The sequence below is a fragment of the Malurus melanocephalus genome, unplaced genomic scaffold, assembly GCF_030028575.1.
Source record: "Malurus melanocephalus ecotype Western Australia unplaced genomic scaffold, MMel_1.1 scaffold_210, whole genome shotgun sequence".
In the NCBI taxonomy this organism is placed as follows: domain Eukaryota; kingdom Metazoa; phylum Chordata; class Aves; order Passeriformes; family Maluridae; genus Malurus; species Malurus melanocephalus.
Window position 1 is genome coordinate 315,395 of NW_026623442.1, and position 26,709 is coordinate 342,103.

Here is a 26,709-nt window from a genome sequence, read left to right on the forward strand (position 1 = left end):
AAATCACCATTTGATGCTAAAGTAAGAGCAAAAGCTTTGCTGGGACAAACTAACAATTCCTTGTTTGGATCCACTGATAGCAAAAACAAAACAAAACCAAATATTCCACAGCAGCAAACAGATTTTTCTCAGCATTCAGTATCAGGTTTCCATCACATTCCAATTATTGCATAAAAATCCCAAATTTTTCAGTGTACCTCCACCCAACCTGTCTAGYTGCATCATTTGATGTGTRTGGACAGCCAGGCCAACAAGATGGYTGCATCTCATGWGGATGCCAGGGCATTAAYAAATGTACTAATATCTACTCTTTTTTGTACACTCTCCTAAAATTTCTGTGTGTCACCTGTTGGGGATTTCAGGTTTTTTTCCATACACTGGGAAAAAAATGTGCAACGAGAAAGCACAATGACAAAAAGCAAAAACAAGCAAGTGATTAAGGCACAAACTGACTGCAATGAACTGGCTGTGACAGAAGACAGACCTTCAGTGCACAAAGGGGCTCTGCTGCACCATCCAGAGACCTGGGCAATAAAGATGCAATTAAGGAGAAGAACACAGACTCCTTTGTAACAACATGGACTTCATCTGGTTGGCGTGACCTCTGCCAARGGAAAAGCAGCTGTGACTGACTTTGCAGTTGTACTGCAGAAGGGACCACACTTGTGTTATTCCATCAGATGTATTTATTCCYGGGATATACTGGTATCAGTTTGCCCCTAGCAGTTGTGAGTTCAAGAAAAAGCCTGCCTCCAACACTGATTACAATTTCTAGTCAAGGCTTTTTCTGATGGAAATATTAACAGACAYGCTATTGAATCAAGAGTTTTAGCTTCAAATACTTTTATGCCAGATAGGCACATATGAAAAGCATATTCAACATAAATTCTAACAATTGACCCACTGAGTTCTGTTAATGTCCTTGGAGCAAATTCAAATTGCATGTGACATCTAAGAGGGTTCAAGCAGTACTACATCAGAAGTAGTTCTCTAAAGTTTCCTTATATATAATCAGGTTAAGAGTAACTCACATATTTGTTATTTCTTTTTAAGATAAGCTGTGACCTAGGCAGATGAGTATYACCTGGACTTAAAAACTTATTTGAGGATATAAATTTACATCACTTAAACTGGTGACTGTAAACATGTTTTCAAAAGGACAGATTTATTCCCTATTTGATCTTTGCTGACCCAAGAAAAAGCATGTGAAGGAGAGGGAGTTAAGTGTGTGAGAGCCAGCAGCACACTGCCAAGGGAATAAGAACTAGGGGAGGCACATTGCCTCCCAACTGATCAGCCGAGTAAGGTACTCTTTTTGAGTGACATGATTTTAGTGAATTCCCATCAAGTGTACCATCAGGAAGGAAAGAAAGAACTGATACGTATGTATGAGTGAAGCATGTACTGCAGAAGGGAATATCTGGATACATACCTGAAGTCTTATTTTACATATTTTAAAATTTTGTGTCATGAAATTAAAAACATTATTACTATGTAATCCATGCCTCCTTCCATTACCAGAAAAAAGGCAACTTAATAATATGGAAAGGAGCTAATACTTTGCCTCCTCCCATACTTTGAAAGCCAAGGTCAGTTGTCGTGATTTATCAAGTTTGACCTAACTCAATTCATGCTGGGAGAAGCCTACTCTTGGCAAACTGTGTCTTTTAGCCTTGACACCTTCCTGTAATTATTTAAAGCACAGTGTGAATCAATCAATCCATTTTTTGTGCATTAAGATATCTAGGAAAATAATTTTAGAGAAGACAGCAACTCCCCAGATGAGATAACTTCATCTAATTTTAGAAAAAAAGTGTTTGTAGACAATGTTAATTCACTTTAAGGTACTGAAAACTTCATAGTCTCCTATACTGGTAGGGCCCTCCTCTATGTTTTCATGGGTTATTATTTGGATTAAATMATTACCATAGCACTTACAAATTCAAAATTATTTGCTCTTAGCAAGAACTCCTGCACTATACATTTTCCTTATTTTCTTTMTTTCTTTTTGAAAGAAGTGTATCAAATTATGTCTTGTACCAAGGTAAAGCAATAGAGAACTCTTCATTCATTGGGACAATTAAAYATGAAACATTATAGAATAAGTAATAAACTCTACTAGAGACTTAAATGCCCGCTTTAAAATTAAAAAAAGGAAGGTATTTTTAATATTTATGTCAGCCTGTAATCTGCATTTTTTAAAATGGGCATATCATAATGTGCTTCGCTAGAACAAAAGGTATAGAGCTGAGAAGGGGAACATTTGAGCAAAACCTGATTTAGCTAATCTGATACAGTGGGGCTGGAAATTTCTTAGTGAGGAAACAACAAAGGCTTTTGGCACCACTCTTAACCTTTCTTTCATTAAGAAATATCTGAAGACAATTAGGAAATCAAAAAACCCAAGCTGCTTGATGAGGCAGATAAAAAGACTAACTGCAGTGGATTTCTCTAAGGCCTCTGTTACAGCTGATCTGCTGCTCTCCTGACTCACACACAACACCTAGAAAGAATTACTCATTTTTCTTAATGTGTATCCATTTACTCATTCCTTTAAAGAATGAGTAAGCAGCTTTGTGATTAGTATTTTCCTTAAAGCAATTTCAAGTCYGAGGTCTTTCAGAGACTTAATTCAGATACCTCTGAAGAGTTTCAAAGTACAGGTCAGAAATCAGACTGATAAACTGCAGACCTGGTATTTTTCTGATATCTGACTGAGTATTTTTGCAACTAACTGTGAAGCCCTAGCTCATTTTCATCAGAATTTCATGGCCCTGAAACTCTCCTCTTCTAATGAGTTTAACACCCCAGCTCACTACTAGCCAGATTTTTTTTAGAATATCATATGATCAAGCCAGGTGATTTGACACAAATGCAGCCCATTTGATTTTCAAGGCTTTACAGATTTATGATGAGAGAGCTTACCACAGTCCATGCAAAAAAGTAAGAACTGAAAAATTTGTTCACTGAGATTACAAAATAATAACTGTAGCAGCAGGTTGGCTGCAACAACTTAATTATTGCCTTTGCCACCTAAMTTCCATAGTTTCAAGAAATTACTTCAACATGGTCGTTTATGCAGTACCATGTTCACATGAAGAGCATTAATGACACATAAAAAAAAACCCGAGAAAAAGTAAAGTTCTACATAATGTTATACAGAAAAATATAATTTCTTTTAGAAGGCTCCAAAGAAATACTGATTAGTGGGAAAAATAATGATTAAAGCAACAGGCAAGTCTGATGAAGACACTGGTAATAAAATGAATATATAAACAATGACAAATTATACACAGGTGGTATGGGTAAAAGCATCGCTGCACAACCAATGGTAACAATTTTAAGAAAACAGCAGCTAAAAATCACCAAATGAGGCAATAATTCAACGACTTCAAATAAGGACTTCATGAGGCTGGCAGAATGAAGATTGCTTTCACTGAACAATGAAATCAATGAAACAAAAATAGCAATGCACCAAAGCACTCAAGCACTTGGTGGATACCAAAGGRTACCAAAAAAAAGACTTCTTCTAGTAAACCTATTGTTCCTTCTTTTGATAAAGGCATAATGCATTTTTGCCTTATCATAGCAGTGATAGTGTTATAAAAGCCCATCAATTCAAGGCTTTCTCACAGAGGTCAYGCTGCAGACTGCAATTTAAGCCTAGGCAGGAAGGATAAACTGTTCCCAAGGGTAGACCACGTTGTATTACGTACACAACACAAGAATGATTCATAAGCCTTAAGAGGTCAGGAAGGGTATCAGAAGTGTGTATATTAACTGACAGATACTCTCAGATATGAGGGTGAAGAACACTATTTTTTTTTTTTAAACAAATACAATGATAAGGAAATGGAAAAGTAAGATGTTACAGAATTAATTCCAAGGTAACAATTTAATCTAGATGACCTTAGTATAAGGTAAATTCTAGAAAATGCTCTGTCAAAATCAGTGTGCATGGCCTCTGACAATATCTATTTCAGCCTAAAATACAGCAGTGAAAACTATCACCATAAAATAAACTTTAGTCATTGATAGTGCTTATTTATCAGTAATAAAATCTCCTGCAACGAAAAGATCCCAGAATTTAACATCGAGCATTTGCAGGACAAAAAAAAAACATCCCAAACCACAAAGTCAATATGGGTTATCTCAAAAACACTTTTCCCACTAAGAATACCTAAATTACAGAAAAAAATATGAAAAATTACAGAAAAAAATCATAGACAACTCACATGAAACTAAAAGCYACTTGTGTGCAGTATGAATTTGGTGCAAAGYYACTTTTATAAAGTAATAAKATTGAAAACCATTTAGAAACTCAAYTTTAATCCTAAAACATTCTATGCATGCATATACACACATGCAGAAAACAAATGTGTATATGAAATTTTTTGCTCTTGACAAACAAAAGCTCAGGGAATTCTCCAAGCAGCATAGTTTGGATAAGAGTTTCAGCTGGTGCAAACTCATKCTTCAGTTCACATTATCTGAGAATCTGGAATACTTTTTTTTACCTCCAATTCAACTTCCGTTTTAACACTGTAGTATTGACACATTTTGTTTTTTTCATCCCAAGACTACTCAGTGAGATGCTGAGACCCAGACTATGAAGTGCAGCCTCTCCTTGTTTAAAGTTACAAGCAGSTTTGTTTCCAAACACCTGGGTTTAGCTGTTGTGCAGCACTTGCAAAGTTACCTTTCGCACTGAAGCCAAACGATTCATCATCAGAGACTCTTCTCTATCATCATCATCATCCAAATCCAACATGGGCATGCTAAAGCTGTCAATGATACTGCAGCACCTGGAGTTCTCATCCCTGGGATCAAAGGGATCCACRATGATTGGTTCCGTTCCTTTGATTTCACAGCGGCAGAAAGGGCAGCCTTGGCCATCAGATTCCTGCAGCAAGACAAAAAAGTAGAWAAATTTAAAAAATATTAAAAAAAKAAATCATTTTAAAAGTAGGACTTACACCTTTCTATATAGAAATATCCTTAGCCGATCTCTAAAAGCTTGTACTGGATAAACAGGAAACAGATTACCAAATATTTAACTACAGTAAATCTTAAAATGACTGCATTTTTAAAGCTGTCTCTCTTCAACAGAATAAGCTTAAAAATTACTCATCAAAATGGAACTATTATCGCTACAAAGCACTAAAACAGTCTTAATATTACAGGTCAGGAAGTAACACCTTTCCTTTCAGGCTTACAGTTCTGCTATTTCTTCGAGAGAAAGAAGGGGAGGTTTGTAGAAAGAGATAATGCATTTTATTATATCTCTTTTATATTAAACATGAAGTATTTCTTTTTCATTTGAAGTTAGGAAATGCAGGCAAGTTTTATGGCGTGCAGCTCTTTTTCTTGGAAAAACACATTCAGTCCATCACAGCTGCAGCATTACCAGCATTCAGAGCACCTAAAGCTACAACAGCCTTTTCATATTTAAGTGAAAAATCAGGACTTAACTACATTTTCAATAGATTATATAAGACAAGGAATTATTTTAACATGTTATCAGAAACAAGAACAACTTGAATGTAAATTTTTAAATGGTATGTGTTTAATGATTTTCAATATGGCTGTATTCAATTTCTTGTACTTATTTCAGGAATGTATTTTTTCCTCATCAGTAATTAAAAAAAAAAGCCTTCAGATTTCAGACTACTAATAAACAAAAATATCAGAGAAAAATCTTTMAAGCACCTACAAAGAAATATTTTCATTAGGAAGCACAACATAGATATGAATTATAAATAAACAAAAGAAAAACCCACCATCAAACAAACAAAAAAAAMMCCACGAACAAACCCACACCCAGAAAAAACCATGATGCTTTGAAAGCTCCAGATAATTCAAAGTGAAATCAGAAATCACATTGCGTCATATTTCCAGTCAGGTGGACAGCTAAAGAGCTATGAACACCAAAATTAATTCTAAASAACCTGAAATATATATTTCTACACTGAAATATAATCAAGCAAGTACAAGTTTTTGATTTCTGAGATGCAAGAACAATTTTTTTCTAGCATTATTTTTATCCTGACACTTGCCAGTCTTAGTAAACTGACAGATGATTTTACAGTTTGTGGAAGAGTTGTATCACAAGGCCAGGTAARTATAAATGATGTCTCCTGACATAATTTGCAAGATTGGTACTGGATTTTCATTTTGCATGGAAAGATGTATGTATTCCACTTTCAGCACTGTAAGTACCACTGTAACTAACTAGTCAAAATTACTACCCCAAAGGACATCTTCAAATTATATGGTCCTACTGAAGTAACCACTGCCAAGTGAACAGAAATCCTTCCTCACTCTGTACATTCCTTATGGCTTCATTTTCTAACAACAGCCTTATCAAGGAGGCACAGAGCTTTTAGTTTTCAAGGCTTTCTTGTACCTGTATTGTCAAATAGGTCTGCACTAGCAGTTTCCATCCTTTCTTTTAAAAAGCCTTGGTAACCAATCACATCAGCAGACTCATATTCAATGGTATGAMTATATATCTGAGATGTCTGTATTAMTAMAGACACTTTTYCATGCYCTCAGAAAGRTTATTTAGAACRTTATGAACCTTACCATGCAGCCTACATGCCCATACCCTTTTAGAAWACATGTAGTTTTCAAACAATAGAGCTGCAGCATAAAATGACATTTTACTGCTGTTGCATAATACAAAAGGGAAACAAGTAAACCAAGTCTTATCTAAGAGAATGATCCCCATAAAGGTGAACAACTYGTTCATCCTCATTATTCTATGCAGATCTGATGCTGCTTACTCAATTTTTTTCTGCTTAGTGAAAACATCTGTATTGGATCTCTTGAGGCATGTCTAACGAGCCATTATGCTGCCAATTAAACAACCCACCAGAAGCTCACAACAGCTGATGCTGTTACAGTGCAATATTTCTTCATTGCCTCACTAATTATACAAAAGTTATATTTGTAATGAAGGCTGAAATGTACCTGACCAGTTACAGCTGGTAGCAATGTTCTGGTGAAGCCCAATGCTTTCAAACATGTCAATTCTCTGAGCCTAAAATGCTTTGTCATCATCATCTCCCTGAATTCTCTCAGCCATGTGCTGAGCACCTCAGCTTCTTGAATCTCCAGAATTAGGGCACATCACTTGCTCAGCACTCAGATATGCTGCTGCCATGCCATGAGACACCCCACAATCAAAAGCACAAAGATTCAGTCCTTCTGCTTAGCTCTGTCAGCTAAACCAAAAAACAAATGAACAAGCAAACAAAAACAACAAAACTACAGATGCTTTAATATTTTCCAGAATTTCTTAGGTCAATGATTTATGTAGCCAGACCTCTACATCTGTCATTCAGAATGAAACTTGAAACAATAGAGAAAGGGTACTCCTGAAATGAGAAACATTGTTCCATCTTARCAGCTGCTTAGTAGTGAAATAAATAGTCTTATGTGGGTATGCCTCAAATGGAATTTCCTCAGAATTTCTGATCTAYGGCCAATTTGAAAGATTTGTGTTTGGAACATCAAATTCAAATTTCACAAAGAACACAAAATTGGAAACTGAGAGTACTTCTTTTTCAAGAAAGCTTTATTGCTAATGGAAGAAAAACTCAAATGATACTCCTGATATATCGTGTTGGTTTGCCGCTGAGGCTTTCYTAATTAGGTAGAAAATGTCCTAATTAGAAAAGGAAAATTGTAGTACTTGATGACATGCCATAAATGTAAGAGTGAAAACACATTAACTGAGGTGAACTAATTTAAAACCAGGTCCAAAATGGACTAGAGTCAAGAATTCTTTTTATTTTTCTCACTGCATTTGTAACCAAAGACTGATTATTAACTGTGGAACAAAGGCCTGTCTGAGAACTGGATGAGCCTTACTTCTCCTCATAAAATATAGACATAGAAGAAGGGGCAGGAAGGATGCACAATTGTGAAATGACCTCTGCTTTATATTTTACTTTTCAGRTCAACTGCCCTGAACTAAAGGTACCCATTCTCCCTTTTCCCACACATTGATGCATCCWTGAACAAGATGGACAAAACACACCAACCTGTGTCACCAGGAAGTCTCTGGGGTTTTTCTGATGTTCCATAAATGATACTGAAAGAAGGGAATTTCACCTCTGTTCAATCTCTTAGTCCACAACCATCTAAAGCCATTTAAAGGTGTTTCAGTGCTTCACATGTTATTAACATGAAACACAGGCATCCTAAAAGCCTAATTTTCTACAGGTCAATTCACAACCTGTGCTACTGACTGAATCCTTCTCTCACCAAAGACATCCCTTCTCCTCATAAAATGCTGTCTAGTCAGTTATCCAACCCCAGCAGCGATGTGTCCTCTTTGTGCCTTTGAAATACACCATGAAGTGACCTGAGTGACTGAATTGGCACCAAACGCCCAGCTTGCACTGTCTGAGTAGATACTGCACTCAGGAAACAGCTTCCACTCAGCAGCAAATGGCTTTGGCAAGACTACAAGTCCAGATTGCAAAGACTCCTGGAGCTTTATTTTTCACAGATTTCTGGTTTGCAAAATGAAGAAGTTTATAATTTTCAATATACACACCCTTGCACTTGGGAAAGTCAACATATATCCATGATGTAAGAAGGAATGTAACAGAGAAATTCATCCTCTTCTCCACTAACTAAACTATGACAGTACCTGCCACGCTGTAAGACAAGAAGTGCACATGAGGTGTCCACAAGGCTCTATCTTCACATCCTTGTCATTCTCTGCACAGATTTTACACAGCTGAAAAGTGGAACCCATTTCACAATACAATTCATACTGCTCCTGTAACAAAAGAAAGTCAAGTGAGTATTTCTTTGCAATGATTTGTTCACAAAGAATATACTTCTCCAAATGCCGTTTTCCAACTTGCTTTACTTACCAATCAAGGAAACCCTTCCTACTGATCTATTTAAAGACCACATTAAAGTTACTGAAACARCTTACCTTTTTGCTTCTTCAAACCTGTGATATACTACAATTCATGCCAAAAAGTGTTTAAAATATCTGTGCCTATTAGGTTTTGTACAGACTTGTCACATGTAACTGCTATGCAGGGCACACAACCTGCTTTTCTGTAGTTGCAGCTAAAAGGCAGATAATGCACATATGGTTCTAAGTGAAAAAATAAGCAATGAATGGCACCAAAACTGGGATTTTCTTTGCTGGTATGAGTTTAGGACTAAGGAAAATATTGGATGGAAAAGTGACAAGCAAGAAGGCTTTCTACCTACAGCAAGGACATGGTATAGCAGCATGTTCAAGTACACAACCCTTGTGAAGGAAACATGGCAAGAACACCCTGCAGGRTAACTTGGCAGCAGCCATGCACAGATTATTCAGTACTTTGCATCCTTACAAAACTGACAGGAAGKCAGAAGAACACCTTTAGGAGGAATAAGTAATAGACAAAACTCAAGTCCAGAGCAGTTTTCTAGAGTTAGTTATTATTATGATGATATTATTCTAATGTGTAACATTCATAATAGTTATTGTTGGGGAACTAACAGTTAAATTCATTTGTATTGAAACAAGCTTTTTTTAGCCTTGAAAAAACAAATTTTGAAAGCTTAAGATAATCAGAATGCAGGTCACAGGGGAACAAGCAGTTACTGCTAACTAAAGTGAGGGGACATGAGGCTAGGAAAAAGAAAACAAAAGAGAGAGCTCGTATCTGCAGCTGTAGTCAGTGTCCTAAAGATGCTTATGGCAGAGCTCTAGCAAAGAATCCATCTGCAGAAACCCAGCCCTGCAGCCACTTTCATACCATCTTTTCATAGTTTAARCAGGAATAGTGACAACTTTAAATCTCTTCAGTATTATATTCTTTAAGGCAACATTCACATAATTCAGACTCTGTTGAATTATCATCAGAATTAGAAAATAGCATCATCAGAACTACATGCTCAGAAACAACTGGATTCATTCAATGGATTCAAAAAAACCCCATTATTGGATTGTGAAGAACAATCACTGACCATGTGCTGCTTCTTGAGGAAAAGTGAAGATACAGGCTAGGGCATTACACTGCACAACATAAAGATCTGATAAATCTACATTATTCTTTCATTATTATCTAAATTCTCTGACTATCTAGAAGTCAGAGAAGCAGAAGTATTCAGTTTTCTTCAGGGGATAGTTTTTAGGAATTCTCTTACAAAACAGGTATTTTCATAATTGTGTTTCTGGTAACACCATAGGTGGTAAAGAATAATTCGTTTCTAAAATATTTCTGGAGGTGGAATGCAYACTGAGCACCCAGAAGCACAGAAGACTCAGCAGGTCATCCAGTCTGCTGGATGTGTTAATTTCTGCTTCTAATGTTRATTTCAGCACCATTTTTAATCAAGTGTTTGTCTTGGGGTATCTACTTCCTACCACCCGACTATCAAAACATCTGCACATTAATCACATCATCACTTAACAAGACTATAAYACAACTACATATTCTAATTTTCTCTGCAAATCTCTACAAAGTACTCTGTTTAGGTATTTAATTACTTTTGCTGTTTTCCATGATCTCTCTTTTAATTTGCACGATAGACAAAGAAAAAAGGAGAGAACTGGATACCCTTGAACTTGTATTTTTGCAATGTATGAACTACACTTTTCCTCCTGCACATCTATCATTCCTATTCAGGCTTCAAAACTATTATTTGACCCTCCTTTTGTTTCTGTATTCCCATCTGCTTCCCATTTCAGCAAGATAAAAAACAAGCTACATAAACTTGTTACATAAATATCAGAGAAACCTTTAATAGCTGTAAAAACACTTCTCAGTTGGGAAAGGCTCACAATAAACAAAACATTCCAAGACATGCTGTCTGCATCACCATCAGCTCTACAGTTTAAAGGATTATTACCCTTTTCTTCACCTAAGCCCTTCTATCCACAATATATCTTCATTCTTATAACTTATTATTATAACTTAATATTATTATTTAATAAAAGCTTATTATCACTACTAGAGCAGTTAAGATTACAAAGAAACTCAAAACTCTGCAACATACCTGTGTGACTTTTATGTGATCATGTGGTGTGGGTTCACATAACCCTGTCAAATCAGGATTATAACTTCGTCCATCTGGGAACAGATAGCTGCATCACAAGAAGACTGTTATAAATATGCACATTTTTTTAGCTTTATTAGCTAAATCATACTTATAACATTTAAAGGGGCAAAATAAGTTGCATTAGACATTAGCTAAAATAAATCATCTTTCCTCAGACATCTATTTTATCTTTTGAGTGCAACTGAATTGCTACATATTTACTTTGACACACGCTCGAGCATATTTATAAAAACAGAGGAAAGATTTTGACATCAGTTGCATAGCTACCACCAGAATGCATCTGAGCTCTGAAGACCAAGATAACCTTCTAGGGGTTGCTTAAAAGAGTATTATTTCAGATCTTTGGTTCACAGTGAGCTCATTCTTAATGATTTCCCCACTGAGAGCAGCATGCTCAGGGACTCTTTAGACTCTCTCAAGTAAAGCAGCAGAAAACAAGGTAACACATTTGTGTGTATTGCAATACATAAGATGTTATATATGTGCATATCTGTGTACATCATGACAAGAATCTATACTGAAATTTACAATGCAAACTGGACTTAAGAACWGATGGCAGCGTTTCAATCATGTAGGAAATTAACAGTAGGTTAAATAATATTATAGCAACCCTAAGTTGTTCCATATTCAGGTTGATGTTGCCTGTGACTTGGAGTTTTTTTAAAGGTCATATATGGTTAAGTCACAATGAAAATGTTACAAGGTACAAAAACATCACTCTACATTAAATACTCTCAGCTCCAGTTTTCATTTGCTTAGTTTTTGTCAGAGAGAAACACTACAAGTGTGTTTTTACTACAGGTATGAAATCATCATACCTAAAAAAAAAAAATAGTAGACTATGTAGGACTGAGAAAATTTACATGATTGCGAAAGATTTATTAATCTTTGTTTTGTTTTTTTGTTTTGGTTTTTTTTTTTTTGAGGATTGATCAATTGCCTTTCCTTTTCCTTTCACATTTTATATATTTATATTGGGTGTACCAAAACATGTATCCCAGTGAAAAGATTGTGACACCAAATATTTGTCTACTATTTCAGCCAACCTAGTAAAAATGTACTACTTCTCCCTATAAACTTACATTCTCTAATAATTATAAATCTTTTCAGTAAACTACCAGAATGTGGAAAATGTTCTGGCTRTACAATATATAAAAAAGCAATTACATAGCTTTCAAATCATTGTCCAGAGTTAGACACATGAGTAACTGGAAGTAGAAACTGTTCAATAAACTTAAGTGCATTTGGGACTCTTGGGGAGCTGTGGGGGGAAGGAGGRATCAATGCAACAGCTGTTTCATTCTGTTTCTCATGGAATTTATTTGCTATGAGAAACGACTTTGGTTAACTTTCAGTAACTCTGGTTAATGGAATTAACTAGAAACAAGTGTAATTTAAATGAATTAAGTGAACAGTCCTTGCACTCTGAAGGAATGCTAACCACCATATTTAAATTCTCTGTTTTAAACATCTTAAACTGCCTATATAAGCATTAGGAGAACAAGGAAATCAGGATTTCATAGCCATGGTGGCCATAAGAATTTATACTTACAATCCTTCGCGGCTGCCATCAATCAAAGCTTGAAACAGAGGCTTATTGTGAGGTATGGTCTGCAATATGTTCCCATCACCAGTCACATACCCAATGGCCCACTGGCCCAGGCGAGTGCAACTCAATCTGAAAATGTAGCTTGACAAAAACAGGATAAATGAGAAGTCAGTGTAATTCAGACTTCAGCAAAAAAAAGTGAAGAGAGCAAAGGATAGCCTCTGCTTCAGACACTGAATTAGGTCCCTGAACATTTGGGTCAGATTCCCAGTTCTTTGTGTAACCTTAAATAAACCTGCATCTTTCACCCTGCCAGTTTCTCACGGGCAGAAATCAAGTAAGAGCAGCTGCCTACCCCCTATTTCTCATCTCCTTGTTTTTTGGATCTYAAGAGTGAAAGCTGCACATTCACTKTGAACAGTCTCACTCAGAMATGCCCATAAGCCTCTTCAAGAAGAGTGCATGATATTATCAAGTCTCCATAGCTACAAACAGACACCCTTGGTGCATATGCAGGCAAATAACCTGAACAAATGGAAGGAGAAATAAGAAGCATCTTTAGTAAAGGGAATGATAAATGATAAAACCTACTCTTCTAGCAAATGGTAATTTTATGTGAATCTGTGGAGGTGAACAGAGGAAMTATCACTTCTATTTCAGAAAAATGAGATCTTAACAACACAATTGGAACTAAATTTAAATACTTCTGTGTGTTACAGGTGATAGCKGGGAGTATACATAATGTAGACAGCGAGCACAATCAGAAGAAAAGGAAGATTACAGTCACATGGATTGGGCATGTATAGTGCTTCTTAGTAAAAACTCCACTCCCTTTCATGTCAGACACCATCTCATGCAAAAGCTTCACTGAGAAAAGCATCTCATAGTGAAAGACCACAAACTCAATTCTGTGTTATAGAGCAGCTTTTCTTAATTACATATCAATATTTTATTTCACTCCCAACTAATTTGAGAAATCTCTCTGCAGTTTGACAGCGCTCCTACAGCCTTCAATAGGGCCCACATTACTTTGAAGTATTAACTACTCATTTGAAAAGAATCTTGTACCTTGCAGGATGTTTTAGTCAGATCAAAAAAGAAATTTCACTTCATATCCCTTCTTTCACACCTAAGCATTTCACCTAAGCAATTCAGAAAGTAATTTTCTGATATGCAATAGAAAGCTATCTTAAAAATAACCCTCTATTTACAAGSAGCATAAAAGCAACTTGGGATAATTTATCACAGCATCAGGATCAATAATAGAGAAAATACCAAGCATATCAACCACTCTCAAATTCAACTTAGTTATCTGACTTATGTAGTAGTGTCCATGAACATCATGCTAAATCCAGTGTTATTCTCCTGGAACCACAAGATTTTTGTACATATGCAGTTGACTACTACTTAAGATACAGTATATTATTTGCTAAAAATCAAAAGAAACCAAGTATAGAATATGGGTATAGCTGTTGGTAGATTTCACAACATTTCAAAACAATGCACTTTTATGTGTGTACACATGCTTCTGAAGAAGTTTAGACAATTTAGGGAAAAGCTTCAAAACTGTAAGACAGAAMCAGCAAAATAAATAGTAAGTAATGYAGGATTAAATCCATTATTGAATTTTTTCCCCATCTGAGTGAAGAAAAAACCCAGGACAACAGTGGCATACATGGTAAAAGTATACTTTCAATACTTTACTATGTACAACACCACATAAAAACTATTTAAAAACTCTACACATCATGATCTTTAATCTGAGTGATTGCTTTTCTGGGCAAAGAGTTTACAATAGAAAATGATTACTGGCAAAGGAAGAAAAAAAATAAACAAAAAAGGAACACAAAAGCCCTGAATAAATTTATAGCTTGAATGTTACCATGGAAGATGTTAAGATGATTTTTACTTTATTATTAAGTAAAAATTACATGTAAATTTTGAAAATCTAATTATATTTTAAAATATGCTTTTCAAGAATGCATTGCTGGCTTTACCTGATTCAGAAGAAGAAAGAAAAAGCAATTTATTTTCAATTTCTTTCTGTTTATTTGTACTTATTTAGACTTCAGTGTGCTAACACAGTATTTTTTTACTTCACTTCTTCAAYGCTGCAGTGAGTATTCAATAAAGTGCAAAACTATGCAAAATAGAAGTATGAACCTAAAATAATTATGTGAGTTTTGAGACAGCAAGTTTATTTGAGAAGCAATAGGCAGCAAAACCTCTCACCTCCCAGGTTTAGTGCTGTATTTCTGCAGCCTTGCTTTCACTTCATCATACGTCAGGAACGCCATATATCCAGGATGTGTCACAGCCAAGAAGTTCCAATTCCTTAAGATTGAGCCCCACGGCTACAAAGAAGAGACAAACAAGTAAAGAGATGCAGCCAGGTATACTTCTGTATTTCTCATAAAACTCAAGTCTGTATTTCAGAAACTTCTAAAGTGTTTCAGCTCCAGCTGAAAAATTCACACTTTTGCTTCAGGTCTAAATGGTACAAAAGACTGTCCTATATACCCAACTTTGCTAGAAGTGTTCCTTCAAAAAAATTATTCCAAAAAATACCAAGCACAATTTTTTGGAATAAGATACTTCATGAAGACTCTGAATTTAAGAGACTTTCTATTCATAGCTACAAAAAATATTAAACATTGTATTTAGTTAGAACCTGGAAACTATGGCTCCATGATGGTTTAATAAAAACACATTTAAGGCTATTCTTGAGAGGCCCTGAAGCACCTTCACAGTTAATGGTAAATAACACTAAGAAATGAATCATAATAAATCTGCTAATTTGAGCTATCATTCCTTTTTTTATTCTTTACTTCTCGATTTCTTCAGTCACCATAATGGTGTTAAAGCCAGAAAACAAAACAAATATTAACAGCATTTAGCACCTGAGTATTTGCTGACCTGAATAGCAAATGCTTTAGAAAATCCAGTGAAACAAGCCTGATATGCTATCACTTCAAAGAATACAGAACAGTCCTTTGCTATAAATGAAGGATGATTTTTTTAAGTAGCAGATTAATACAAATATATGAACATCCCTTGACAGCATTTGAAAAGTCAAGAAACTGCCTCTGAGTGGTTTGCAGATTTTTAATCTATTTCTCAAAACATCAAGGCAGGTGAAGTTAAGAGATGTAAGACAAGAGGCTTGTGTTCTTATGTGCCCTGCAAAYTCCCTTTAAAAGAACTTCTAAAGGCTAATCAGACAGAGATGAAATGCCTGTGTGACATGCTTGAGCAAATTATCCTAACAGCTCTGCTTGAGAGTGTTACATTTCCCAGGAGAACCCAAACCACTACTTAAACACAGATGAATAAACACCTGTTTATCTTAAAATTAAAACTTCTTCAAATTGGACACATGGAATAGAAGACAGGTTTCAGCACAGAGGCCATAAGAAACCTGAAATGTTTTCATTTGTCCAAAAGGACAAGAAAAAAAGAAAAAAAAAAAAAACAAAAAACCAACGACCCTAGATTCAACACTGCATCTTGTCAGCTCCTTCAACAAGTTCAACAAGGCCAAGGGCAAGGTCCTGCATGGGGTTGGGGCAATGCCAAGCAGAAGTGTAGGCTGAGTGGAGAATGGATTGAGAGCAGCCCTGATGGGTAGGATTTTGSTGTGCTGGTGGATGACAGGCTGCACACAACCCAGCCATGTGCACTCACAGCCCAGAAAGCCAAATGTCATCCAAAGCAKCATGGCCAGCAGGGGAGGGAGGGGATTCTCCCTCTCCTCAGCTCCCATGAGACCCCAGCTGGAGCACTACACCCAGCTCTTGGGCTCCCAGCACAGCAAGGACTCGGAGCTGCTGGAGCAAGTCCAGAGGAGGGACACTAAGATGACCAGATGGATGGAACACCTCTCCTATAAAGGCAGGCTGAGAGAGTTAGGATTATTCACCCTGGAGAAAGCTCTGGGGAAACCTGGARCAGCCTCCCAGTACCTAAGGGAGTCTACAAGAGAGGGTTTGGAGTGATAGGACAAGGGGGGRTGGTTTCRAGCTGAAAGACTGCAGGTTTAGATTGGATATAAGGAAGAMATTCTTCAGTCTAAGGCACTGGCACAGGTTGCACTGGGAAATTGTGGATGTCCATCYCTGGAAGTGTTTAAGGCCAGGTTGGATGGAGCTCTGARCAACCTGGTCTGGTGGAAGGTGTCTCAGCCCCTGGCAGCAGGGTTGGAACATAGCTATCTTTATCTCTCTTCCAACCCAAACCAYTCAAAGGTAAAAATTCACAGKTGGCCTTGTGTACACAGAATATAACTAAAAAAAGTGCTAAATGGGACAAGATTTGTACATTTTCTCTTCTATGGAAGTATTTTCACACCAAAGGACACATTAACAGTACCAGACTGAACGTCCTTCAGACCATCCAGACACTCTGCTGTGCTAATCCTCTCTCTTGTCAGGGAACACAACACTTAAAGCTGTGCAAACATACAGTGGGGAGGCAGGGGGAGCACCTTCACTTTCACAGGATCTCCACAAAAACCAGTCTGGCTTTCTTCTGTGAATAACCTTCATTACAAATGCAGCTTTTCTGTAACATAACCCACAGTTGGCAAAACAGTATTTTGATTACTTAATTGGGATTTTCTCTCTGTGGGTGTATGCACACATAGTTACAGAAGCTGTTTAAAAACTAGAGAAGTGAAATGTAATCTCCTGGGAGAGGTTCTCAGACCAAGTTCAGTGCAAGTTCAGTTTCAAGAGTTATGCAGCTATTGCACCAGTTGTTAATCTGTTTGGCAAAAAATATCTCTCTACTTCTCTGTTGAATTAGAAGTTAAGCCTTACCAGTTTTTTCCCCTTATGTGTGTCAATACTGCTGATCCCCTTCTGGCACAAGGCACAGTAATGAATCAAACCAGCAGTGGCCCCACAAACAAAGTCAGTCACCAATATTTGTGGTTAAATTAAACAGAGATTGCTGACATCATTAACATTTCCAACTGTGACAGTTTTGACGCAGAATGGAGAAGAGATAATCAAAATCAAAACTCTGTATACTAAGTTAATTAACCACCTCCTGCCCAATTTTAATATCAACTTCATAATGGCACACTTTCCCACAACAGTAAAACTAGGACATCCAAGCAACAATTAGCACAGAACAATGCAGAAAACAGAACAAACATCAACCTAGGGTTTGATGAAAAATCAGTATTTTGAACATATCTCAGGTCAAAGAATAATCATATATTCATTTAGGCTGGAAAAAGACATCTAATATCATCGAGTCCAACTGTTCATGCAGCACTGCAGCCAACAAATCATGTCCTAAGGGCTTAACAATCCTTTCAGAGAAGAAACTTTTCCTAATATCCAGTCTAAACTTTCCCTGGTAAAACCTGAGCCTCTGAATAAGTTTATAACTGCACAGGGTAAAGAAAATAAATTATCAAATAAATGGTTGTATATCTCAATGGTTCTATAAAGAAAGAAAAATCCAAAGTGATAAATTCAGAATCAATCCATCTAATATGCATGCAAACCAGTACAACCTTCTATATTGACTAAAATACTTCAAGTATTTTCTGCAGAAGGGACACAAGTTCAAACAGGCACATAACATACATAGCAAGTTTATTTCAGATAAATATGAACAGTAATATAATTAGACCTATTCCCAAATATAGTTCCTTGCTGTAAAYAACCAGCAAAGCATTAATGACAAAAATATGTTCAGAAAAAAAGAGGCCTACATTTAKCCTAAAAGAAAGTAATATATAACTTTCCTTGTGTGTTTGTAGAAACACCTCATATAAGTATATGTAGATATAAAAGCACAACAAAAAACAAACTAAAACTCTGATTATCTGGAGGTCTACATTCCGAGGAATATATTTAAAAGTGGTGAAAAATAAGTAAGCAACAAACACCAAGTTATTGTAATAACACTAGATGTGTGCAGAAATTAAGTGCTGCTGGATGCTTTCAGTTTTTCAGATGTGGGTGCTGTTGCCTGAAACACCTCTGAAAGACTAAAAGAAATGTACAATTTATCTCTAAATCACAATATTTCAGTTCTTCCAGGTTTTTTTAAAAAAACCTGTTTCTTTGCCTCATGGCACTAAGCTTCTCAAATTCACACAAGTATCTAAAATTTTCAAATCTTACCTGAAATAATCTAGTGAAGATATCAAATTCGAAAATTGAAATGTAGTCATTGCAGGTCAAGTCAATAGTAGATTTAAGAGCCATTGCTTCCAAACCAGAGCTAATCTGATGAACTTCATGAAGGCACTGCCTGAACACTTTCCATGGCACTATAGTTCTGTGGGAGGGGTAGAAATAATAAACTCAATAAAAACACATATTTAGGATTTGATACTTCATTTAGACATCAGAACTGAACTTTTAAAGAAGTGAAATTGAACATTAAATTGGTTTCTCTACAGAGAAAAAAAAAGACAAACTAAGTTTTCTAAAAACAGCCTTAGCAAATACAAGAATGGTTTACCCTCCTTTAAACACAGGTGAAGTGTCATTTATTTCACAATGATAAATACGTGACCTTCCTCAGGAGGACAACAAAAAGAACACTGCAGAAACTAAAATACCCTATCAAGCAGGTGTTGTAACCAATCTCACATCCTTTCAGAGATAAAGTAAAGGACCAGCTCTGTGCTTGGTGAAGAACTCCTTTCTTCCCAGAATGATAAGCATCAATTCAATATCTACAGTGGCATGATTTTTGTTTTAGCTAAAGCTCATAAACAGTGGTCAAGCAACACGACAACAATCAACCAGACACCACCAACAGCGGTCTGAGCCTTGTCATAAACCRTGACAGTTACACTGACTTTAATAGACAGGAAATTAGAATTATCCTTTCTAACACACAAAGCCATGTCCTGTCAGATTCAGCTTCTACTTGCACAGCTGAAGGTAATGCAGGTTTATTTTTTTACCGACTGTGAACTTGCATTTGGAAATTGGGATAAGGTTGATCACTTGAATGTGCTCCACCTTATCACTCTCGATAACAGCAATTCTTGTGTCATTAGTGTCAAATCCAAATTTTGCCAAGCCATAACCCCTTCTCTTAAAATGTTCTGCCACACACTGATATTTTTAAAATATTTTAATTAACCAAAATATAACCAATGTATAATTATTCAGGACAAGATCTCCCACATTCCTAGTAGTATTTTGCTAATAACCGCTATATCAACAAAAGACACGTGCCTCACAAACTCAGTGATATTTCCTGTAGATTTTGTTAGTTTAAACTGCCTAAGTTTTTCTGACTATTTTCTCATGCAGAAATGTAAAATACTTAGTATGAAGAGGACAACCAACTGCATCAAGTTGGCCCTGCATTAATAGATACCATGCAGTTATCCTAACYTAAAGTAATTTGAAATTTGTGATTTGCAATATGACACTAAAAATACATTCCTGTATTTCTATTAAGATATTCAGTAATTTCTAAGTGCAAGGAAATCTACTTGTTACATGCAGGCTTGTATTGAGAAAGTCATAAATGACAAAATGGGAAGTTTAATAGATCTCAGCAGATACTTTCATCTGTGTTGAAAAACAGGAAACCACAAAGAGCTGAAGAGAGATACCACATCAGATGCCATTTAAGAAAGAATGCACATCAAATTTTTATTAGGGTAAAGAGAGAATGAAACATTGCACTAAATTCAGACAAAAAAAAAACAACCTTACAAAAGTCATCGCTTTTTTGGTGCTACAGTCTTAGCTCAAGTGCCTACTACTTATTTAGCTCMTGTAACCATGGCTCCAAAATGTTTTCTGATTCTCTTTATAAACCACCCTAAGTGKTTACAGCACTGGGATCATGCTGGAATGGGGTTAGAAAAGTTTGAGGGTTGATTGGGGGGTTTTGTGAGCCTTTTATTTGGTTGTTGTTTTTTGGTATTTTTGTTGTTTTCTTGCTTTGAGTTTCTTTAAAGGTTAAGACAATAATYCTTAAACAAAAACAACAATAGAGCATTTATCAGATATGACTACTGCCATACTACACCTTAACAACTGGTTTTTCATGCCCTGCCCAAGACAGTTTCTTAGATGCAATTAATTAGGTGCAATTAATAAGTAGATCTTTGGCTATCTATTCACTAATACCCTGCACCCCCACAACTCCACCAGCAACAGAGAAAACAAAAGTCCTCAGGAGAATGTTTTTAGAGCTCTGTTGGCAAGTACTTTGGCTAAGACAGAAACCAGATGCTGGGAAATGAGTGATTAGCTAATGAAATAACATCTAAGGTTATTTTTTGGGATTTCTCCAAGAACAAGTGTTTGGAATAGTGGTGGCCCAAATTTAAAATGCATTAAATTCAGCAGATTTTTTTTTTCCTGCAGCTTTGTGGAATAGGTATTTTCTGGTTTTTTTTTTTTAAATAAAGGTGTGAATTGGTTGTTGAAACCCATTAACTCCTGTTTCTCAGGAGCTATTTTACAGAGTTACCATTCCTAAATACTTAGAAACAGTACCAGCCAGGGATCATTTCTCCCCCAGTGTCTCTCTCCAGTTTAWCCACACATGTGCTGAAATCTTTTGAGACCTTGCAGACAGCACACACCCACTCTAAATGCTGGTGTCACTGACTMTTCACAAGGTGAAGGTTTCTGAAACATCCTCTCTTCCTGCTCCTGCCTCACTGAAACCCAGTGACCTTTCAGGCACCCTGAGAAACACCCTCCTSTGGCAGACAGAGATCTGGGGGGGGCACACAGAATGAAAGAAGCTTCCAGAGATGGCTGGCAAGGTGAGTTTCTGTTTGAATTAACATTTCACTGCTCTTGCTTTCTTGTGTTTTAGGGAATACACAGCYTGTGAAGGCACCTGTTCATTATTCAAATCTAAAGTTATTTTAATTGTTTGAGGAAGTGGCTGGGGCASTGGGAACAGGACCTATCAAACCAAGGTTGCGATTGGGACTATCCTAATTAACAGCATGTTTAGACACAAATGTATGTTATTTAAATATACATATGTTTACATACATAAAATATGTACCCTTATAGAAAGAAAAAAAAAATCATTACAGACAGTAATGAACCACTGCCTGCCACATTCAGCTCCTGAACCATAGAAGGTTATCTGCTATAAATATTTCCAGGGATCCTTGTCCTCATAATATTTGTCGTATCATGTCATAATGATAGCCTGTAGTAGAGGCTGGCAGATACTCTGTACATGCCTCATGCTATTAGGCTGAACCTGTGGACACTTGTCTAGGAGATGAGTCAGTCAGCCCTGCCTCAGCTCATCAGAAAGATGTGRTTTGATGTCTTGGTAACATTAGTYCTCTACAGAATTAGGCCGAGGAAGTGCAGTGTCTCAGTATTTCAGGTATTTAATTGTAGTTACATAAGCAATCCCCTGCAGAAGAAGTACCCAGGACTGGCTCCAGCTGAGACAATGTTCTGGGGAGTCTCTCATATAGCAGGATGGTACCAAACAGTGACTGTACTTCCCTCAAAGGTCTGATGCCCAAAGTTTAGAGCCCTACTGCATATACACACATTACAAACAGATATACCCAGAGCTTAGGTAACAGTTTCTCTTTTTATMACACAACTTGGAAAAAAAAAATCTGACTAAAGTACATGTACATACCTTTACTGTGCTACATRTTAATTTATTGCAACCCTCTATTAGTTCAAAAATCATCAGAGAGATAATATTAGAAGGAAACAAAAATATTAAGAAAGCCACAATGTACAGCAGTAAAGCGATAGAATGACCTTTTACTAGGAAATCCTAATCTCTACCTGCCAAACTTTTAGGAAACAATACACACAGTGACCTTTTACTGCCTTTCCTCATCATTAGTGTAGAAGCAAGCCCATGCCAATTYAAAGAAAGAAAMCAAAAWAAAMCAAATTATCCTGAAAAATATTTCCTGAAGAGGTTTTCCGTGCACCTCTCAAATCAACAAAACTATCTGGATCTTGGTATTTACTGGAGATTGTCTTCTTAAAGAGTCCTGTCAAAAACCCTAAAATAAGCCATTCCTCCTGTCAAAAATCCTAAAACAAGCCATTTCTCCACATGCCAGYGTAAATGACACTACTTCTGTCCCTTTCTTCTGCAATAGTAAAACTAGTAAGTGTATTTGAAGAACAAGGAATTCGAAAGTGYTCTAAATGAAGTATAAGATTTCAAAAGTACTGTTACATAGGATGGTATCTATTTATTGATGTTGGCATACATCAATGTGAAGTATGACTCTATAATCTCAAATACAGTGTTTTAAACACTACCCATGCAACTTCCAAATGCTTAAAGGAAAAGGATTAGTGTCTAGCATGTGATTTTCAGGCAAATTAGCAGAGGAATTCAGGCCCTCTATTCCCTCCTGCCCTCATCATGTGGATATAGGATTTTCTTTAACTCCCCAAATGCTGCTACATTATGAAAAGGCAAAAGACATTAAAATAAACCTGGAGGTGAAGCATGCATTTCCTGAGCATGAAGAGTACAGCACTTGTGTAAAACTGCAGAGAYGCAGCTATCCTGGAATGTCAAGTGACACTGCTGCCATTCGAACCAGGGCAGTCCACAAGAATGTCTAGGAAGGTAAACAAGTACCTGTATAACTTACACTGAACATTTTTGTCTGCAAGAGACTCTCTCAAATGTTGCCAAAAAATACAACATGAAAAGGCCATTACTGTTTCCAAAGCAATCTCAAAAATATTCAAGCAAATACTGACCCAGATAGAAACAACATTCTTTGTWAGTCTGCAGTGAGCAATGTGGATTTTGACTTRTCACCACTGAAAAGRGCATTTTCTTAAGACTGCTGCTTCAGTTTTAAGTGAGAGGCCAAATGTTTTCACTGCCTCTGAGCTGCAGAGCAAATAACTGACACACAGAAGGCTTGAGAAGTTCAGTCCTAAGGGAAAAAAGGAATTCTGCCACATCATGCCAGTACAATTGCTAAATAATGACATCATTCAGAACAAATACAGATGAATCTAAATCTAATGAGAACACAGAAGCTAAAGGAGAGAAAATGATCCTTATGAAACGAGGAAAATACACCGCCAAAAACATCCACTCCAAAGCCGTGTAACTGGACATTGCTGGAGAGACAGCAAGTTCCTTCAGAGATACAGGAAGTCTGCATTTCTTCAAGTGTCCCCAAAGGGATACACTTCTCTATATTTTCAACTCTGATCTGTAACCACAAACCCAAAGCACACTCATGCTTTTGCACATCCTTTTATACTTGAAACACTGCCTCTCATGCCTATCCATTGAGAATCTGTTCTCCTGTCTCACCATCTTGTGTGCCACATATTAGAACTATCTTCTATCTTTTGTACCTGTAATTTTACCTTATTCTTAGCTACCCAAAATAGCTGTGAAGACTGTTCTTTTCCATTTTCTAATCCTATTTTGCAACTTTCCACTGACTAGCTCTTCTCTATAATAGTATCTGTTGTCTTATTCAAATTTTTTCATCTTGCAGGAGAAAGATCTAGAGAGATTTGTGTTTCCTTCAGGAACAACACCTTCTGTCTCTAGCTCAGGTTTAAACAAGTTTATCAATAAGCTTGTGCTACTGAGCAGCCGAGGAAGGAACCACACTGCTAAAGTCCCTTTCCTGTTCATTTCCTTCTCTAGAAAAGTTCCTGTTGTTCAAGACACCTGTCTCGACAGTGATGAAGGCAATGGCATTTGGATCACTGCCTCTTCTGCTTTCATCTCTTTGSCTTCCCTTTACACTTCAGCTCATACTCAGATTTGTAGCTCTCTGGGTCAGGACCAACTCTTCAGACTGTATTTTCACACTGTTCTGGCAATAATAGGGCTCCTGGGCACTATCAGCAGCAAGAACAGAAAATAAAGTAATAAATTAAGGGGATTAACAAGGTGTTAAAACTTAGCTTATCKGAGGTCTCTTGAACTTGGAAACATTTAACTGTCAGATAAGTTGTGCGTTGTGGTCTGCCCGTTTTACTGCTTCTTCTGTGAACCCAAACCACTGAGGCTGTGTCGGCTCTATCCTGAGCCAAAAAGCACTGACCACACAACTACTCAAAGTTTAGAATATCAATTTGAAATACACTGTTAAACTGCTRCTATTGAGAAATCAATAGCCACATTCTTCCATAAATTCCAATAAAAAATAAATACATTTCAAGCCTCATCTGGAAAAAAAAAGTATGGGAGAACTAAAATAGTAATGTCTTTGAGCCCAACAGCGAAAGAATTTCTATTTCCTCAGCAACTAAAAAGTCAAGAGAAATCAATTTATCTGAAAACTGTAACAGAAATCCTTTAAAATGTTTAAACTCTCACAATGAAGAATAAAAGCTTAAAARTAAAAATAAATGGCAGAACTACAGAAAAATGAAAACCTAGGAATATTGACATTTTATTGCTGATTCATTTTGCAACATGAAGACAGCCACAAATCACAAATWTCAATAGTTACCAAGTCCTGCAGGACTTCACTGTAGTTTTCAAATTCAGAAGCTGGAAGATCTGTTAGGTCATCTCACCCACTCTCCTCCTCAGTTCAGGATTGCTCCCAGTGGTATTTTGCACATTTTTACTCASAACATAAAACTGGTAAAAAATGTGYTATTSAAATGAGCAAGGAAYTKGGGGAAATTCTYATCAAGCACTACACAGTAATAAAATGTGGATAATGAAGATGMTCTCAGATTGTGTTTTATATGCGTATTTACAATCCACTGGGGGGTTCCTGAAGTATCTGTAAACAAATGAAACTGCTGATTAAATGCTTTACAATTTCACAGTTCCATTTAACATCACTGTTCAGCTGTACATTTAACTAGCACTTGCTCCAGCACAACTCTAATAGTGAACAGGGGTGAAGATTCACTCCATTAAAAACACCTCCTCCAATCATTGTAGTCCATCAATCAGTACAAATTAAAAAAAAAAAAATCACATCTTCTTAACTTCACCATTTTCTGCTTTTGATATTATCAAGTTCCTTCTTGGTATAGATAAAGGTTGTGTCAATTGTGTCCACATAGCCTTTGAAAATGCCAGAGAGAACCTACTCCAGTCACTCAGCCTTTGACATGTTCTCACTCGTTCCTGATTTTTGTTTTCACAAAGCAAATCCAAACTGTCTGTCCCCTCATCTCCATGATATGTTTTCTCTGTTGGCTTCCTTGACAAAATCAATACACCAAAACCATCCTGGGCCTTCTATTGAACACTGCTGACCTCCTCACCCACCCCCTAATTTGGATACATGTTTTACTTCGTCCTTGCAGAGAAATCAATACCTCCATTTTTTCTTTCTTCATCCTGCTATTAGCACCATTCTCCTTGCACACAGACAATCAAAATCTCATTATCTCCCACCTTGATTTATCAATCCCCTCTATACAGTCCTAAACCCCACATTAGTGTCTCCAGATCTCTTCCAAACATCCTGTAACTTCCAAGGTTTCCCATTTTCCTCTGAAACATACAACAGTGGAAAAACTTTGCAATTGTAAAGACTTTGACTATTTGCTCCTTTCTGCCTGTGTGAGGGCTGATGATTTCCATTATTCATCTATCTGCTGCTCTCACACAGTATTCCCTCCCAGCCAAGCTTCTCCAACTCCTGGCATTGTCTAGAGTTTTTTAGMGGTGTACCAGAAATGTGAGAGCTGAGGAGGTGTTTGAAGACCAAGAATATGTGGTTATCTCACTTTGCTCTGAGGCAGCTTTTCAAATTGCTTGCTGAGTTCTACACAGTGTYTTCAACAGAAATCCAAAGAGCAGCTAGATGTATGACCCAAGACTTGAAAGAGCCTCACCATTTATTTTGCTCATGACATGGAAGCCACATGGAAATACACTTGACTAGCTCAAACCAGAAAAAAGACTGCATGCTATGACACTTACTAGTAACAGGAAAAACAACTTAGCTGTAGCTGCACAATTTTGCAGCATGTATTCAGACAGACAAATGTGACCAACAAAATTAAAAGTTCCCCATTCACTGAAGAAGAGCAGTGAAAAAAAAAATTTCTTTTCAAGTACAAACTGGACTCATGAAAACTGTATGTTTTGGATTTTTATTCCTCCTAGAG

The 26,709-nt window shown here is 36.7% G+C and overlaps 1 protein-coding gene across 3 annotated transcripts in view; it reads right to left on the bottom strand.

Annotated features, from left to right (window-relative positions):
- CBLB (Cbl proto-oncogene B) overlaps nucleotides 1–26,709 on the bottom strand; it is a 131,042-nt gene that overhangs the window by 29,694 nt on the left and 74,639 nt on the right. For all 3 annotated transcript variants that reach the window (XM_057373918.1, XM_057373916.1, XM_057373915.1), the window contains exons 5-10: nucleotides 18,772–18,928; nucleotides 14,864–14,985; nucleotides 12,635–12,772; nucleotides 11,020–11,107; nucleotides 8,663–8,794; nucleotides 4,700–4,903 (exon numbers count right to left, since the gene is read on the bottom strand). In XM_057373918.1, the coding sequence (XP_057229901.1) occupies nucleotides 4,700–4,903; nucleotides 8,663–8,794; nucleotides 11,020–11,107; nucleotides 12,635–12,772; nucleotides 14,864–14,985; nucleotides 18,772–18,928 (841 nt within the window). The remainder of the gene's footprint in view (nucleotides 1–4,699; nucleotides 4,904–8,662; nucleotides 8,795–11,019; nucleotides 11,108–12,634; nucleotides 12,773–14,863; nucleotides 14,986–18,771; nucleotides 18,929–26,709) is intronic.